Raw genomic sequence first — 16878 nt, 5'->3', positions numbered from 1 at the left:
CAGTATTAGACTATCTTGGTTCAATTGTTGAATGTTTAAGATAAGATAATCATGATCCTATAGAAATCCAGAAATTCAGTGAAATCAAGTCATTAAAGAAAGGTTGGGGGGTGGGTGCCTTTTTCCATGCTGTGTCTGAGGGGAGGGCCACAGTCTCAGACTTTAGAAACCCCTGGTATAGTCTATAGTATAGGTAGAGTATATAAGAGCCAGACCCCAAAATGACGTCTTCAAATTGCTTCTTTGTTCAACCAACAGTCTAAAATCCAAAGACTCTTCATTTACTGTCATAAATGACAAAGACAAGCAGCAAGCCCTTACATTTAAGAAGCTGGAATCAGCAAATGTTTTTACAAATGTAGAATGTATCTTTAGGACTGCTGCAATGATGAATGAAAATAAATAATATAAGAGAATAAAATGTTTTAAAAAATAACCGTTATTCATTTCTTTGTTGTCAAAGCCACAGGTAGCAACTGGAAAATGGCAAAAGAGCCGCATGTGGCTACAGGTTGCTGACTCCTGGACCAATTTTTGCAGCTCTAGTTCTACTTACATATTTATTTTTGTTGTTAATTTGAGGCAGTATTTTTTTTTTTAAATCTAGATTTAAAATTAGGACTACAACTAATTGTCATCATTGATTAATCTGCAGATAATTTCTGGATTAATCATTTTGTCTTAAAAATGTGAGAAATACTCATCACAGTTTTCCATGGACATCTTCAGATTGCTTCTTTTGTCCAAAACCCAAAGACTCTTCATTTCCTGTCATAAATGACAAACAGAAGCAGCGCATTCGTACATTTAAGTAAATATTTGACATTTTTAGTAGTAGTTGGCGCCTGTTTTTCTTTATATGACTAATTGTATAATCAACAAATGGTTGCAGCTTTTTTTTTTTTTTTTTTTTTTTTTTACATCTGCTCAGAACTCCGCCCTGCTGGTTTCTTCAACCAAAACAAATTTCAAATCAGAGATTTCCTTTTTAACAGGTAGTTCAGTTCAGTCAAAATGAGTCTGTTTTAATGAAAGAAGGATAAAATGCAGCTCAATGCAATGTTAACGCCCCTCGGTGCTTATTTATTTTTCTGTTAGAGGCTCTTAAAACCAATTTGGAGCAAAATAACAATCCGTCCAGCAGCCATAGATCAATAGCTTGAATCTGCAACGAGTGTCAGTCGCAGCCCCGCATGTAGGAGAATGCAGAGAGGAGGGGTGGAGTTCACAGCTTTTACTTTTCAAACGCGGCTCCTCTGGCAGCAGAACAGCTCAGTCTTTGCCTGGAAAAGAAGCGGAGTTGGCGCTGATGCGTCCTGGCATGTGATCCCACTTTAGTCAAATCAATCGCCTCGCTGCTGCAGCCTCTCCATTAAACTTTCCATGCTGTTGCCCGTCCAATGGACAGCACTTAGGAGGCTTGTCTGGACCGTACCCGCTCCTGCTCGCTCGCCGCTGCCCGCTGCTGCGCTCCGGCTCTCCACCGTCGGCTCTCCAGGTTCACAGGGAGCTGGCCTGGGTGTCCTGCACGCATGGAGGGAGACGTTATGGACAAGGTGGAGGCCACGGCGACGGTCCGTGACTTCGACCCCATCAGCGGGAGCATCCCGGCCACCAAAGTGGAGATCACCGTGTCCTGCAGGTGAGTCCACTCCGGTGCTGATGCTGTTGCTGCCGTGGCTGCGTCAGGGGTTTGGGGAGCTCCGTGCGCTTTGGGTGCGTCTAGCCTTGAGTGTGTAACAGCTAACGTGTTATTTCACATTTTGGTGCTGAAAACATTGCCCACACGTCGCAATGTATCATATAGTCATAAAAAAGACCTACCTTAAACATTTTGAAGGATGGAAAAACTTTACAAAAGGTAAATGATAGCGCTATGTAGGGAAAATCCTCGCGCAAATCCTTGCTCTGCTGTAAAAACGAATTTACATCATTGGAAATCTTAAGCATTTTCCCCAAGTCTTTTCCTTAGAAATGTTGAGTAGAAATTCATAGGCATCTAATTATCATTGCAGAAATCTCCAGAATTTTCCTCTATCACAGTTGGTTAAGTAGAAAACGCTCCGTAAATCTGACAGTCACTAAACTTTTACGCATTCGTTTGCTCATCCTATTGTCAAGATTTACCTTGAGAGATTTGGTAAATCCCTGTATTCGTCACTGTCTCATGGGTCTCGTGTGCTCTTTGTGTTTGTGTTTGGTGCGCGCCAAAACGCGTGCCACAGGAGATATCGACCGTCTTGGAGTTTGTTGGCGTGAGTGAGAGATTTCCCCTGAGGCAGCGTGTCATGTGAAGCTGCGTAACAGCTTGACAGGCTCCAACAATGACTCTGATTTGTGACAGAAACCTAAAAAATAAACCAATTAAAACTAAATCTTATTTGTATTTACTGAATCCCTGGTCACCTCTCCCCAAAACCTCCAAAATACCACGAAAATGGCAAGTGCCTCGGCTGGTTTGGGTGGGGCAGCGCTGCTTGCAGGTAAAGTCACTGTGCTCTGTAGGCTGCTGCAGCCTATAGTGGCTCTAAATGGGTCGACTAGTACAGTTGGCACAGTTTTGGTTAATGTGTCTCATGGAAATTGGCGTTAATTTGTGTTTCCAGGCTCCCCTGGGCTGTGCGTCATTTGGCCATAATCCACAATCTTTAGCTCTCTGGTGCTCCTGGCTACATCACTGTTATGTGCATGTAAATGATGTGTTCCCATGTGCACTGAGAGATTTCATAAATTAATGTATGTAAACCCAGAGGCCAGAGATTTATTAACCAAACATTCTGCTGTCATTGTTGATTTCTTCGCTTCTCTCTCATTTGCTTTCCTCTCAAAAAGCTCCATTCACTCATTCAGTTATCCGGAGGGGAAATGGATTGATTGTCTTTCTTGTGGCCGCTTTGTCATCCATTTTGGAATTCTGAAGTTGTTCAACAAACCCCAATACTGCTGCTGCCATTTAGGCGACCTTATAATCCATTTAGGAAATTAATTAATTAGTCACATTTCAAAACAAATCTGTTAACCTTTATAGAGCTGACAGGTTGAGAGGGTGGTGCAGCTGGGGGCTGTTTAAAGAAGATGAACTGCATTCAGCCTGCATAGCTCTACTGTAGGATCCAGTGTTTATGTAACCAAAATTATTTAAAGGCATAGTTCGAATTGCCGAAAGGAGTACCAGCACAGTTTGCTGTTGTGGGAAGGGTCAGGTGTTTTGGCCACTTAAAAAAAAGCTCTGTCTAAAAAGTCAATATCACTTTAATTGTATGCTATATCTGGAATATTTTCACAGCTTTACTTTGCTGTCAGACAGCCTTTTCTAATGGGAAATCAGTGTTATAGAAGCTAAATATTGTTCTTTCCAAAGCCACCAAACCAGTGATTTTACCTTGCAGAACAGGGGAGTTGCTGGTCTACCACTGCCTCGAACAGTTAGTTTGCTTGTATTAGTTTGTGATTTCTGTGTTTTAAAGGGTCAGTTCAGATTCTCCGAAGTCATACAGTAAAACTAATTAGCTAACAAATTTGAGCAATTCCTGTGTTCTGCAAGGTAAAATGACAGATTTTGCCTGTGGAGTTTGGTTGGTTTGGAGAGAGTGATATCTGGCTTATATAATGGTGGTTTCCCATCAGAAAATACTGACTGATGGCAAGGTAAAGCTGTGTGTTTTTTTTTTAGGTGGACCTATTTTAAGTTGCTATAATATATTTTGTTGCTGACCATGTTTACAGCAGTACATTGCTTAACTTCAGTGGTGGTACTCCTCTCTGCTTCTCCAAACTGTGGGCATGCAGATAGGCATGTACTGTAGCTAATACACTGACTGTTGATAAATACCTCACACAACCTCGCATGAAATAATCCACTTTTCCTTTAATTGTGTGTAAAATTGAGGAAAGAGTATGTGTGTATGTGTGATGACCATATGTGTAAGGTTGGCATATGGAGCATAAGTTGTGTGTATTTTCTCCATTGTAGGTGATGTGATCTTGTGAGTAGCAGCTGGAGTTGTGTTGTGTCCCTCTTGGTACGCACTTGTTTTTTCCCTCAGACCTTCGTACTTTAAGCTGGGATCTGTGTTGATGGCCCCGGGCTGTGTCGATCTGCAGCTCCCTTGTCTGTCATTAATGTCTCTCCAAACAAAGACTTGCTCCAGGACACAGTTTGATAGAGAAGAAAAAATTCATTCCTGCCTTCACTGGGCCTTGAAACGTTGTCTGATTTAGATGCGAAGGCTTCTTTGTGACTTGTGGAGATTGCTACAGTAGCTCATGTCTGACCTCTGAGGGCTGCTTCAGAGATCACTGGACAGCTCAGAAGTTGGACACATATGAGATGTACAGCCATGCATGCAGCCATTCCTCCCACTTATCAGCGAGTGTGTATGTGGTCCTTCCAGTAGAAGCAAACAGAAACAATGGGTGTTATGTGGGTGAGAGGCGCAGGCTCCACAACTCTGTGTAATTGATTTAGTAAGCCTGAAAGCTCTGAGGTTGCAGCGCACATGGAATTGAATTGTGGAGTGCGGCCCTACCGGCATTTTCATAACCCTCTGCCAATATTGCAGCAAGCCCCCTGACAAACCGGAGGGACTGAGGCGGACAACCCCTTATCAAAACAAGTGCATATTGCTGTGATAGCACATTGTTCCCCGTCGACGGCTCTGATTGGTTTTGCTCACAGGTCAGCCAGTGAACCGAGCCCAGAGCATCTGCTTCTTTAGCTGCGAGGGCTACACTCCAACTCTGCAATAAGATGACTCTTCAAACTCGAGTGGCCTCTATCTGCTTTACCAAACACATGCCAGTGAATACAGTTCAGTAGGTTAGGGCCAGTGGTCCCCTGGTGCCTCTGCAGGCTTGATCCTGCCTCTTACGTGGCAGTAATGAGTGGCTTCGTTAGTTAATATTTAAGCAGTCTTGATGAATATTTCATAAGTTGTCTATGCGGTTTGCTACATCATGCTTTAATTATAGGCAAAGTAGTAACTGTGAATCCTGCTGGTTTGTAAAATGTGTCCTCTCTATATCTCAGCTTACCAGACCGTCTTACAGTTCCCATGTACAATGACTTAAGGGAAATTGGGGCTCCAGCTCTGTGGTTCCACTGTGAAGAACACTTTTGGTAATGAATGTCGGAAAAAATGTGCAAACTGACAAAAAAATATCACAAAGCCCCCAAAGGCATATGGATCTCCATTTAATGAATAGATTTTTTTTACTGTGTTTCTCTTTGGTTCGTCACAGTACTGTTTGATGTACAACCCAGATTCCAAAAAGGCTGGGACGCTGTGTAAAATGTAAATAAAACCAGAATGCAATGATTTGCAAATCCTCTTTGATCCATATTCAATTGAATACAGTACAAATGTAATGTTCAAACTAATAAACATTCTGTTTTCATTTATGTTTTACACAGTCCCAACTTTTTGGGATGTAAGTAATGATTTGTAAAGCACTGTTTACTGTATGTGACCAGAATGAGGGAGCAGAGTTGATAAGCTTGACAACCCTAACATTGGTTTACAACCCTTACCTGAACAGAGCGAGGGAAAAAGAATTTATTGCTCCTGAAAGATTAGTTTTTGGCAAATCATTTGTTAGATAGTTACCACCCAGAGGAGAGTAAAGGGAAAGAAAATGTCACAATGATTTGTTGGAACAAGCAGATTTAGACACTGTGTCATTGTGAGTACATGGTCTACTCCTGGGACTCTTAAACTTGTTACACAAAGGTCAATATCTGATTTTTATTCAAGGTTAGAGATTGGCAATAACAAAATAGCATTTAATTAACTAATGTGTAACTTTGAAGTAACATACATTCAAGTTAAACACAGTCGAGATAATCAAAATACATTGGGGCCTTGTGGGAGAAAGGGCGATTCAGGAGCTAAGAGCAAATTATCCAATATGAAGTTTGTATGCAGAAATATTTAAGTCCATAGCGTTGAAAAATTAGTACTTAAGTCCAAATTAGTGATTTGGAGCCATAGCTGGTGTACTGAATAGGTTGAATCCCTATTTAATATAATTGTTGAAGCAAGTTGTTTCCTCCTGCTACCTTCTCCCCAGACTTGAACCTCAGGCACATTGCCTGCAGGCTGCAGGGACATTCAAGCTACAAGACGAGTACAACATTATATTTGGCCAGTGAAGTGAATACAAGTCCTATGCCGTAAGTTGATCAGCTGTTTATAACAGTCAGTTGTCTGTTGATGTAAAGTTAAGCCTGTTATCCTGAAAACAAAAGCCCACTGATCTAAACGTAGACTCTGGAGTTTGAGTTCAGTGACTGTCTGCCTGTCTTCTTCCTGACAGACTCCATCAACTTTTTTAACCGTTTAACCGTTATAAACATCGACTCCCTCTAAAAGATTAATAATGATTTCTTATGACTCATAAACAGACACTGCCTCATTTGGGGAACATTCAACATTAATTTTAACTCTAATAAATGTGAAATGGGAAACAATGAAACAAAAAAAAAAAAAGAAAAAGATGTTTCACATTGGATTGTAAATTTTCAGATGATAGCTGTAGTGCTATTGTCAGAGAGTATTTAAACTTAGCATATTTCCTTAATCTGTGATGATTTAGTACAATAAATATATTACATATTTCCCCTTTAATGCATGAACTTGGCACTAACACAGCACAACAGTTAAGGCTGCGATGACAACGATATCAGTGATAGAGAACAAAGCCGCATAAAAACCACATTCATCTGAGGACAGGATCATTTTGAATCATACCACAATTTTAAACTTAAATACAATACTAGTACTAAAAAAAGATACTTGATACCTCTTTTAATACCATGGGAAAAAAGTCCACAGAATAACACAAAATAGGTTAATTCTTTTTCTTTCCTTACTTTTTAAGTTAACATCTGGCACAGAGTGCTGGTACATGAAAAGTCACTAAACCCTATCTAGTTTTGCTGCAAGCCAAATTTCAGGCAGGACATTAAAGACTGAACTAAACTGAGATCTTGACTGAGCACTTAGATAATTTTTTTATAGCTTCGATACTATAATTAATCAATATATTGTTTTTAAATAAGTGGTACTGCAATAGTATCAGTATTTTTTATTCTTTTGACAACCTGCATCCAGACTTCAGTCCGAACTTAGCCTATACTGTAGTCCAACAAAAATGTAAAGCACAAGGACTTAGCCATCTGAAAACAGATCAACAGAGGGCGTATTATAGAAATTTATTGGTGCTTTGCAGCATGTCAGAATACACCACAGGTATGCTGTTACAAGAGAAATTGGCTGACGAAGCCACCCTCCCTTCCGCTGCACTCAGCCTCCCACCTGACAGCTTGAATGTCGAACTTTATCAGCCCCCGTCACCCATTTCATCAGGACGAAGACACCGTATCTTGTCCATCCCCTCCTGCTCTCTGCTGTTGCTTTGGAGCTTGTTGTAACCATTCATTTGCTGTGATAGATTGGTTAGAGTAGCACTGCATCCAATCAATGCATTCCATAGCCGGGGGGATCTAACTCGACCAGGCCACTCCGCTCCCGAGGGATTCATTACCTGGTGAAACACACCAAGAGGTCACGTGACTGCCACCATCCTGTGACAAATGCTCACAGGAGAGCATCACTGGCACACAAAGCCACTGATTGCTGTTCCCCGGGGTCAATCTGAAAACTTGCGGCACGCTTCTTGATCTGAACTCTTCCTGAGGCAATCATTGCAGCAGAGGGGGGAGGCCTAATGAAATCATCAGGACGATTAGGATGTGTGGCATCGCTGCTCGATCTGTCAAAAACAATTGCTTGAGCAGAGCAATTGGGATTCAAGCTGTGTAACAACCTGGTTTTCTGGTGAAACATCCTTTTGTTTTTGCCCCGGCAGAAAGCAAGTTTGAATTGAACTAGTTTGCATTGTGTAAGACCATAAAATATTAATAAAAGATCTCTCAGAGTAAGAGAGAAATTTCAATTTGCAGTGTTTTTACTGTGCCGCTCTTTTCATATCGTGTACTGAGTTAAGACTGACCTGGGGCGAGCTTGCAGCTTTTATCTCACAGGATGGCGTGTGTGTGTGTGTGTGGGAGTGTATGTGAGAGTGAGTGATGTGTCGCATCTGTTTTGGGGATCGAGGCTGAGAGACACGGAAGGTGCCAAGAGGAGGCAGATCCTTTTTTTCTTCCAATTTTGGGGATGTTAAGATTGCAGCAGGCGAGTCTCACAGGTCGATGAAGCAGATAATTATGCATGAACCCCTGACACAGTGAAAATGAGTTTGGATCCCAGACACTTGGCTTGTGGTGGTGTCAGTGTTATTAATATATTCTCAATTGGGATATATGACCACAGAGGGGGATCCCGTGGAAACACAGTTGTGGTGCCATGCCAGTGGTTTATAACGCTCTGCATGTTGCCTGTGTCATCTGAAAGTGTTGATTGGAATGACAGGGAAAGTCAAGAGTGCGCTGTAGCAATAAAAAAAAAATCAAACTAGTCCCTCTCGGCTCAGAAGTATCAAGCTGCTTTTGTCACTATTTTCAGAGAACCTTAAGGGTCAGCGGAGTATGTTAGTGGATTTCTATGTCGGGGGATATTTGACCTCACATCACAGCTTGTCTGAGAAATGTGTGAGCTGGTGGCAGATCTGTACAAAATGTGACATGTTGCTCAGCGAGGATTTCGCCACATTATGTTGCATATGTTGAAGGTCTTGACAGTCACAGCCGAAGGCCTGAACAAGCTACTCATTGTCAGGTTATTGAAAGTTCTGTAGACTTATCTGAGGTAGAAATATTTCTGTTAGATGCATGAAAGTGGATATTTTATACAGTAGCCAAAAGGGACATTTCTGCCTGTGTAGATGAAAATGTGTGTGTGCTTTTGCTCTAAAGCTCTGTATAAAGCTGAAACATCATGTTTGATAAGTAAAAATACAATTAATTTTCACTGGAGGGAAATGGATTATCAGTCAAAATGTGTGAAGATAAACTTAACCACAAGCTACAAACTGAAATGATTACAGGCATCTGTACTGCAGAAGCTGCCAGTTAGTCTAACTTCAAGATTGTTTCAAGTTTCTTATTTGTGTTACATTCGTTCAAATTGAACATGCAGGATTGTATATTTGACAAGTACATGATAATCTTGGTGTTCATGTGGTTTAAGTGCTGCTAGTTGAGTGAAAAAATGGTTGTTTTCCAGAATAGATAATGATTTTGTGTTTTCTGCATTTCACTGTCATGCTAGAATCAACAAAAGATCTACAACAATATAAATTAAAGCAAGAAAATCCTTTAACAATTCATCATCACAATTCTGACTCTTCAGAAAATTAACAAAGTCGGTGGATTGTTCAAGTAGCTTTATATGCATGAAAAAATCACACTCATTGAAAAGAGGTGCCTTTTGTAGTCAGGGGCCTCAACAATTCAAACATGAAAAAAAAATCCAGGGTACTCCTGAGTAAAAGAGCTTTAATATTGAATAGCTGACACTCCCATGTCAGGCTGTTGAGGTACACACTTAAGTAGCACAGGACATGATACAAATGAGACACAGAAGCTAAGAGTGAGGCAGCATTACAGAAATCATACACACATAAATGAGGAGGCACTTTGAAACCCTACCCAATACAGGCAGATACAAGCAGTGTCCGAAATCACTCTCCATCTACTATATACACTGTACTTTAGTTTAAAAAAAATCTGATGTAGACTAAACCACAAAAATACGTAAGGGCAAGAAAGCTGTTTCATCACAATGAGTTAACACAACAAACTTATTTTACCAACCAGCAGGAGCACCTGGTTACAAAATATATTTTTCAGTATTTTGTAATATCATCAAGAATATCATCATATAATCTGTTACAATCCATTAGCCTATACTATCATGTAAATGCTTATATTCATTTTGAGTGATATGCTGTAGAGAAAGAGGAGTCACAAAAACAGATAAAATTTATTTTAATGTTTGAATGTTGATCAGTCAAAAATGCTCCTACAAACTCTGTGTGCGAATAAATAAAATGACGCAGCAGTATAACTGAGTCATGTGGTGTCTCTTCCTGTAGGGAAGAAGAGTATTTGTTTCACAGTTTGATTATGTTTTTGATGGCAAGTTAAGAATTTGTCAGCTGCTGTTTGTAAACTCACCAGAAAGATAGCTGATTGTTGAGTCTAATACAGATTTTTTGTGCTGTTAAAGCGTCCTCAGCACAGCAACATAATGAGAAAATAAAAAGGTAGGGGTGGAAGGTGGGGTCTCTGCAGATGCAAGAGCCGCCACACACTGGTGGGTTGTGAGTGATAATTGAGAGGGATTGTTTTTCTATGAATCTGTACATTGTTTTTTTGGGAAAATCCTCCATAGTTTGCCTTTAATATGTGTTTATAATCAATTATTTATAGTCTTATCAAAACGAAGTTGTATGAACCGTCTCAGTTTGATTTGTGCCACTTAGCATGCATTAAATAAGTGGGTGATTGAGGCAGATGTGACCTTTTTTTTACTTTACAGAGTTAATCATGGAGATGATTTTTTTCCTAAATAAGAATAAGCAACTTTGGGTAGAAGAAAAATCAGTTTCCTCTGCTTTATCTGTGCTCTCCTGAGGATTGGGATTGAGGATTCTGGTCCATCTCTAATAGATAGCTACTTACTACATTCGTGATGAATAGTGTGACAAGTGTGGATGAGATTGATGTGGCTGTACAAGCAATTGTAAGCGGATTTACAGAAATAACAACTGTCAAATTTGGAGTATTTGTTTGACCAATGTTAAAAATGTTAAGTGCTCTGAGGAACTGCTACCGCAGCTTCCATGTAGTGGAGTCAAATGAAATGGAAATTCAGTCCGATTATCAGGTTATCTGCTGTCAAACTGCATTTATCTCCAGCCAAGTGGTTACATTTCAGGTCAATTAGTGTGTGTGTGTTTGAGCGAATAGAGTGAATGTGTGTCTCATGAGGTGGTCATACCTCTGAATACTTACAGTGCTAGTTGGTCTTCGTCACTTCATGCTCATTACAGTTTACCACCACCTACCTGCTGTGTGCTTCTTTCTCATATCGAGGCTCAACATGAGTCCACCACCAATTAGTCAGCTCCATTTCTCTGTTTCTGCCCTATATGCTTCTCTCGCAGCTATCACATCCATCACTAACATCAATTAGTATTATCCTCAGTTTTTTTTCTATGCTTTATTATCATGATCACTATTGAGATCTGCCCTGCACTTTCCGCTCCACACTTGACTGAGTCCAGAGTTTCCTTTCTCCATCTCCATTTAATGATCAGTCGCTGTCATTTCAAAGCCCAAATATGTATGAGCTTAGAAATGCTGTACTGTGCCTGATTCGTTTCCTAGTGTACAATTTAACATGCTTTATGTCGCCAGCCTGTGAAGTGCATGGATAGGGTGTGCCAGCAAAGATATTTGCAGCTTGGGTTTTTTCAGCTGGAACTGAGAGATGGAGGGAAATTGGCGTGAATTCACAGTAGGCTAAGTGCAAAGTGCTCTGCCAGGGTTATAACAACCATATAGTATCAGTGTGTGCATCTCCCTCAGCTCCTTTGCAAAAAAAGGACCTTTCTTTGCACAAACCCTGAGCTGTTACAGCGTGCAATTAACAGTGATATTATTCCCTGGTCAGACATTAGTCACACATCGAAAGCCAGTCTGAAACAGGGAGTCACAGCGTATGTGCATTCACATTTATTATACTAGCAGAGGAGCGGTTTTATGACTGAGATTCTGTCACTGCGGGCGAGATGGCTACCCAGGGAGTGCTCTGCTGCAGGTATTGTCGACCTGGAGAGATCCCAGGTTGGACAGAAACTGAATAATTAAACAGATGGAGGAGGAGAAGACACCTGGTGCCATCACAGTGAAGGTCAGCAGATGGGTCTGTCACTAATAAAGGGACCAGATTGCGTGTTGAATGTAATGGAGGGGAGTGTTTGAGATCCAGACAAAAGTAACATTACTCTGTATAATCATCTGTTACCATCCAGGGGATTCAGTTATGCAATGCAAGCAGAGATCATTTCCAGTAATGAAATGCAGGAGTGCAGGAGGTTTTATCAGTTTTAATTCGTTTGTTTTAATGTCAGCGGTGGTGCTTCTTGCGCACTAGTATCTGCTGACCTCTCCTGCATAATATACCATACTTTTTTTAATGAATCACAAAAATACCCTCAAGGAAAATCGAATATTTCCAAATAATGTGATCCCTGCAGTCTGTAAAGGGTCAGCCAACCTCTGCAGCAGCATGTATCTCCTCTGTTTGTTTCTTTGACCCTTCGAACCCTGAGAATCTGCTTAAGGGTGTATTAGACAAAAAGTAGACCTATTGACCCCATGGTGTGTGAGTAGAATGAAAATGTATGTCCTCAGTCAAAAAACAGAGGGCCACAGGGCAGCAGAGAAAGTGAAGGGACACCATCCTTCACTTTCTCATCCAAGCTGTCTCCCATTGTCTCTAATGTAGTTGAGATTAGATTTTCCTTCCTTTAACCCAGTCGGAGACTTGACTTTCAACTGAGCTTGCATTTGTCGTGTCCTTTTAAGAACCAATGAGGCAGCAGTTCATGCTAGAATTGGCCAGCCAGATTCAAGACTATTTAAAACCACTTTCCACTGAATTAGATGCTATTTCTCCAAGGTGCCAATTATGATTTCGACAACTCTAAGGAAGTGGAGAAGAATTAAGGGACTGCTGACAATAAGGCACCGCGGGTGCAGAAATTAATTCCCACATTTCTTAGTTTTAATAATCAGCCACATGGCCCAAGGAGCTGCTGAAATATCTCCAGGGATCTGACCAAGTGGCAGCGTGTGCTCCTAATATATTCTTTTAAATTAGAGTTCAGCAGCCAGCCATGTTTTAGAGGTCAAACCTCCTCTACACTTTTCACTGTGGTGGAAAAATTTATCAAACTTACTCAGAAGTAAGTCTATATAATAACATTATAAATGTTTTTGTTCAAAGAATCATGTGACAGGATAGTGATTTCATTTCTAAGGGAGAAAAACCGTGATTCACATTTTAGCAAGAACCGTGCAACCCTCATGGTTATTGAATAATAATGAGAAAGTTTCTAATTATTTTTTTGATAAGCCTTTATTACATTTACATATCTTCTAAATTATATTAGAGATACTAACTCAAATTCAAAGAGGCTTAATTGGCATGACCATAACAAAATACAGTATTGCGAAAGGACAGACAACTCATTATTTTGAGATCATCACATTGGTGGTAATGAGCTCACAATGGCCTCCGTTAACTGTTGCTCATAAAGGGCATGCTGCTCGTCTAGTGGGAGGGTCTCAGGACACAGCAAACGAAACCTAACTCAGATGAGACTCCCATTTTCAGGCTTTCTATACCTACTGCAGCTCTCAGTCTGCAGTGTAAACCATAGAATTGTGCAGAAACATCAGACCTCATGATCAAAGAAAGTTTGTATCACGTCAACACCTGTCCTTATTCGCATACTCCCTTTCTTGTGCACTCTGCCTTTGTTGTGAATTATCACACTAAAACAGTGTAGTTTTACAGTAGTTCATACCACGCTTGAAATCTAACCCACCTCTATTTATGTGTACAGCATTTCACTTGATGTTGCACAATCAGAATCTCTACAAAAGACACTGGGGGTAAAATTCCCTGGCTTGCACATTTGATTTTAGACCACATGTATTGGCTGGGTGTGCAGATATCCACGGTACTGCCTTATTAATTTAATTGTGCGCAACCAACTACAAGCTTAATTTTCTGATAAATAAACAAACAGTGCTTCTTCAGGGATGATTAGACAGAAAAGAAAGCTATTAAAAGGATATTTGTCTTTATTTCTCAAGTGAAATTTTATTTCACATAGTTTTGTTTGTTCTACATCTAATAATATACTGCACACTCTTGCTTCACATGTGATGAAATATTAACTGCTCGAGCGACAAGAGGAAGTTATTGCACTCAGAGTTTTTAATGAAGGTTGGGAGATCAAGAGGAATAGGAAAAGTTAGCCATTTTCATTCACGTTTCAAATGAAATGGTCGTAGTGATCTCAGAAGTGCTTCAGTGCAAGACAGAGAGGCTGATACATGAAATGTGGTGTGGATGAAAAGTAGCTGGATCTAATTACTTTTGTCCTACTTTCAATGAACTTCATCTTCATCAACAAACTTCCTCCTTCCTCATCAGCTTTCGGGATAATGATCTTCTCTTATCCCAATGAGATTTGAAGAGAGAAGGAGTTAACTTTTGAAATTTACTTCAGTGAAGGCAGACGGATTATCTGAGATGTTAATACCCATCCCGCGGCACCGTTGCGTCTTCCCTGGCCATGTGCACATTAATATGTTGGATTAATTTGTATTGGTGTATAAATCTGTATTATAATCATTTTGTCCTGGAATAGAAATGTTTGGCTGTTTTCTACAGTAACGTTATGTAAAAGTAGTATGGGACGTCATGTTTCCCCGTGTACCTTTATTTCCACGTGACACATGGAAAGATAGGACAAGGGGATGGACAGGCTAATTGTCGGAGGGTAATGGATGCCAGACAGTAACAGGTGGATACAAAGAGGCAGTTAGTCATGGTTGGCTTTGTTATCTCCAATGATAATTACACTCACAATGTTCCAACTGTAGTCAGGTCAGCCCAAGGCTAATACCCAAAGACGCTGCATCAATTATCCCCCCACGTATCCCTGTGACAGAAGATTTTGTGTCCAGGAACGCAGAATTGCGTGTACATGAATCCTGTTGCTTGGATTCAGTCCTGAAATCTCATCTATATTCATTGAATTCCTGCTGTCCCCTAAAGGGATGAGGATTGTTCTGTGCAAGTTATTTATTGACACGGCTCACAACCAGGAGGACATATTTATAGGCTACTGTGTTGTACTGATATGCTAATGAGATCATTGCGACCATCTGGAAGATGTCTTTCATCTAAAATGTTGATTGATGGTAGCACTGTAGTATCTGCTTTATTTGATCTCGTACTGCAATACAAGGAAATAGTAATGGGCACGACTTAAATTGTCCGGGAAACTCTAAGAATTTCCCTCTAACACAATTTCCCTCAAAACACACAAAATCCAGTCTGGAAGCGGCTAAAAATAAAGATTGAATGACTAATATTAATGCTGATTGCAGCTCTTATCAAGAATTAGTCAATAAGCCAATCAGAGAGCCTGGCTGCTTTGAAAAGTATTGGATGATGATCAGTGTCAGGGAACTGGATAGCTCCTTCACAGTGAGCAAGACTGTGCTTTATTTTAAGTTTTGGAAGATTTAGGGCAGAGGTTCCCAAACATTTTCAGCTCAAGACAGAAAGAGAAATATTCCACATTAGGGACAAGTCAGTGAATCAGAGATGAATCAGTCAGAAAATCAGTCACAGCTAGTAAGATAACATCGGCAATGTTAGCTAGCTAAAAACACACTAGTCAACAACTAGGGACAGAGACACATAAAACAAACAATTCAAATGCTACATGAAAGACACCCATACTGGACAAAAAAAATATCAGTAACACCCACTGACATCTGGCTTTTGTCTTCAGTGGGCAAGGGCATAATCAACATTCTGTCACAGGGCATATGACTCTGCAGTTGCCACAGGTATTTATGTGCTCCAGGTCACATTGGTATGACACACGGGTGGACCTGATAATCTTTCATCAAATGTTTCAATGGTGGATAAATATTTTATTTCCTATTAATTCTTCCCAGTGAAAGCCCTCTGTTATTTTGTTATCTAAAAACTTTTATTGTGAAGCAGCAAAATCAGGAAATGTTAGGTTTTCATTAGCAGTAACTTAACATGACTCCTACCCAGCTTAAAGTGAACATGAAACAGTAAAATAAGGCAGATACTTGAGAGTACAAACAGTGATGGATTAGGAGCTGCAAAAGTACTGAGAGCTGAACACACAGACTTTTAGAAACACCTTTCTCTCTGCTCTCCTGCATGGCTTTGCAGCACACATCAGAAAAAAAACAACAGAGAGGCAAACTCATTTACTGGCAATTGGAAAAGGGTTGATCGCCTGTTTTAATCTGGTTTACCCACATTTAGAAAACCTGTATATACACGAAATAACACGGTATGCTGTACACTGTCTCTTCAAAGTCTCTTCTTTGCACAGGAAAAAATCTTTTGACTTACCCTGATGGTGAGAATACGCTGTTTGGAGATGATGTCCAATTTGTTCATCTTTAAGCTCTCATTACTGAGCATCACCTCACATAAAACACATTGAGGCCTCTCCTCTGCATTTTAAATGGCTCAATGTTACCTCAGCCAGAGAGCACAAATACATTTTTAGGTCCAGGTTGATAAAAAGATAGTTTTTAATTTTAAAATTTTAATTAGGAAGATGAATTCACATATGATTATTATACATTCTACTCTGCCAATTGGCGGCCCAATAAAAAGGACCCGTTCTGGGAACCATTGTAGTTATCCTGACATGCAATCATAGCCTGTTTTGTTTGATTGTGGTTCAAAGTGGGGGAGATTGAGCGAGAATGACTAGTGTACCTGTACTGCTCTACAAACATGGGATTAGACTGATAACATTATAAACACATGAAACACTCTTTTGCAGTGACTCCAGGATGCTCCCATGGATGAGTTTTGAATCTAACCCCAAGCAAACGGAGGCATACTGATGGACCTGTTCAATATATTGATGGTACCAGGTTGCTGTGAATGGTGAAATAAATCCTCATTGGTACTCTGTGTTGTGGCTTGTTGCTTTCTGCCCCGAGGCCCTGTGGCAAAAATAGCGAGACTCCTCACCTTCACTCTGCAGTGCTGCGAAGCTGCGATAGAGCTGATTATGTCTTAAATGCCATTCTTTCCTCTGTGT

At 40.3% G+C, this 16878-nt stretch overlaps 1 protein-coding gene across 2 annotated transcripts in view; it reads left to right on the top strand.

The window, feature by feature from the left end:
• The first annotated feature begins 1128 nt into the window (after positions 1–1128).
• Positions 1129–16878, top strand: part of cpne5a (copine Va) — a 116779-nt gene continuing 101029 nt past the window's right edge. Inside the window, exon 1 of one of the 2 annotated variants that reach the window (XM_084721213.1) lies at positions 1129–1642. In XM_084721213.1, coding sequence (XP_084577339.1) covers positions 1533–1642 — 110 coding nt within the window. In that variant the 5' untranslated portion in view covers positions 1129–1532. The remainder of the gene's footprint in view (positions 1643–16878) is intronic. The other variant, XM_084721214.1, reaches the window with a different exon arrangement.

The sequence above is a fragment of the Lutjanus erythropterus genome, chromosome 6 (assembly GCF_056507025.1).
Source record: "Lutjanus erythropterus isolate fLutEry1 chromosome 6, fLutEry1.hap2, whole genome shotgun sequence".
Lineage (NCBI taxonomy): Eukaryota > Metazoa > Chordata > Actinopteri > Lutjaniformes > Lutjanidae > Lutjanus > Lutjanus erythropterus.
Note: the sequence above shows the minus strand (reverse complement) of the source record. Positions and strands in the feature narration are given on the sequence as shown.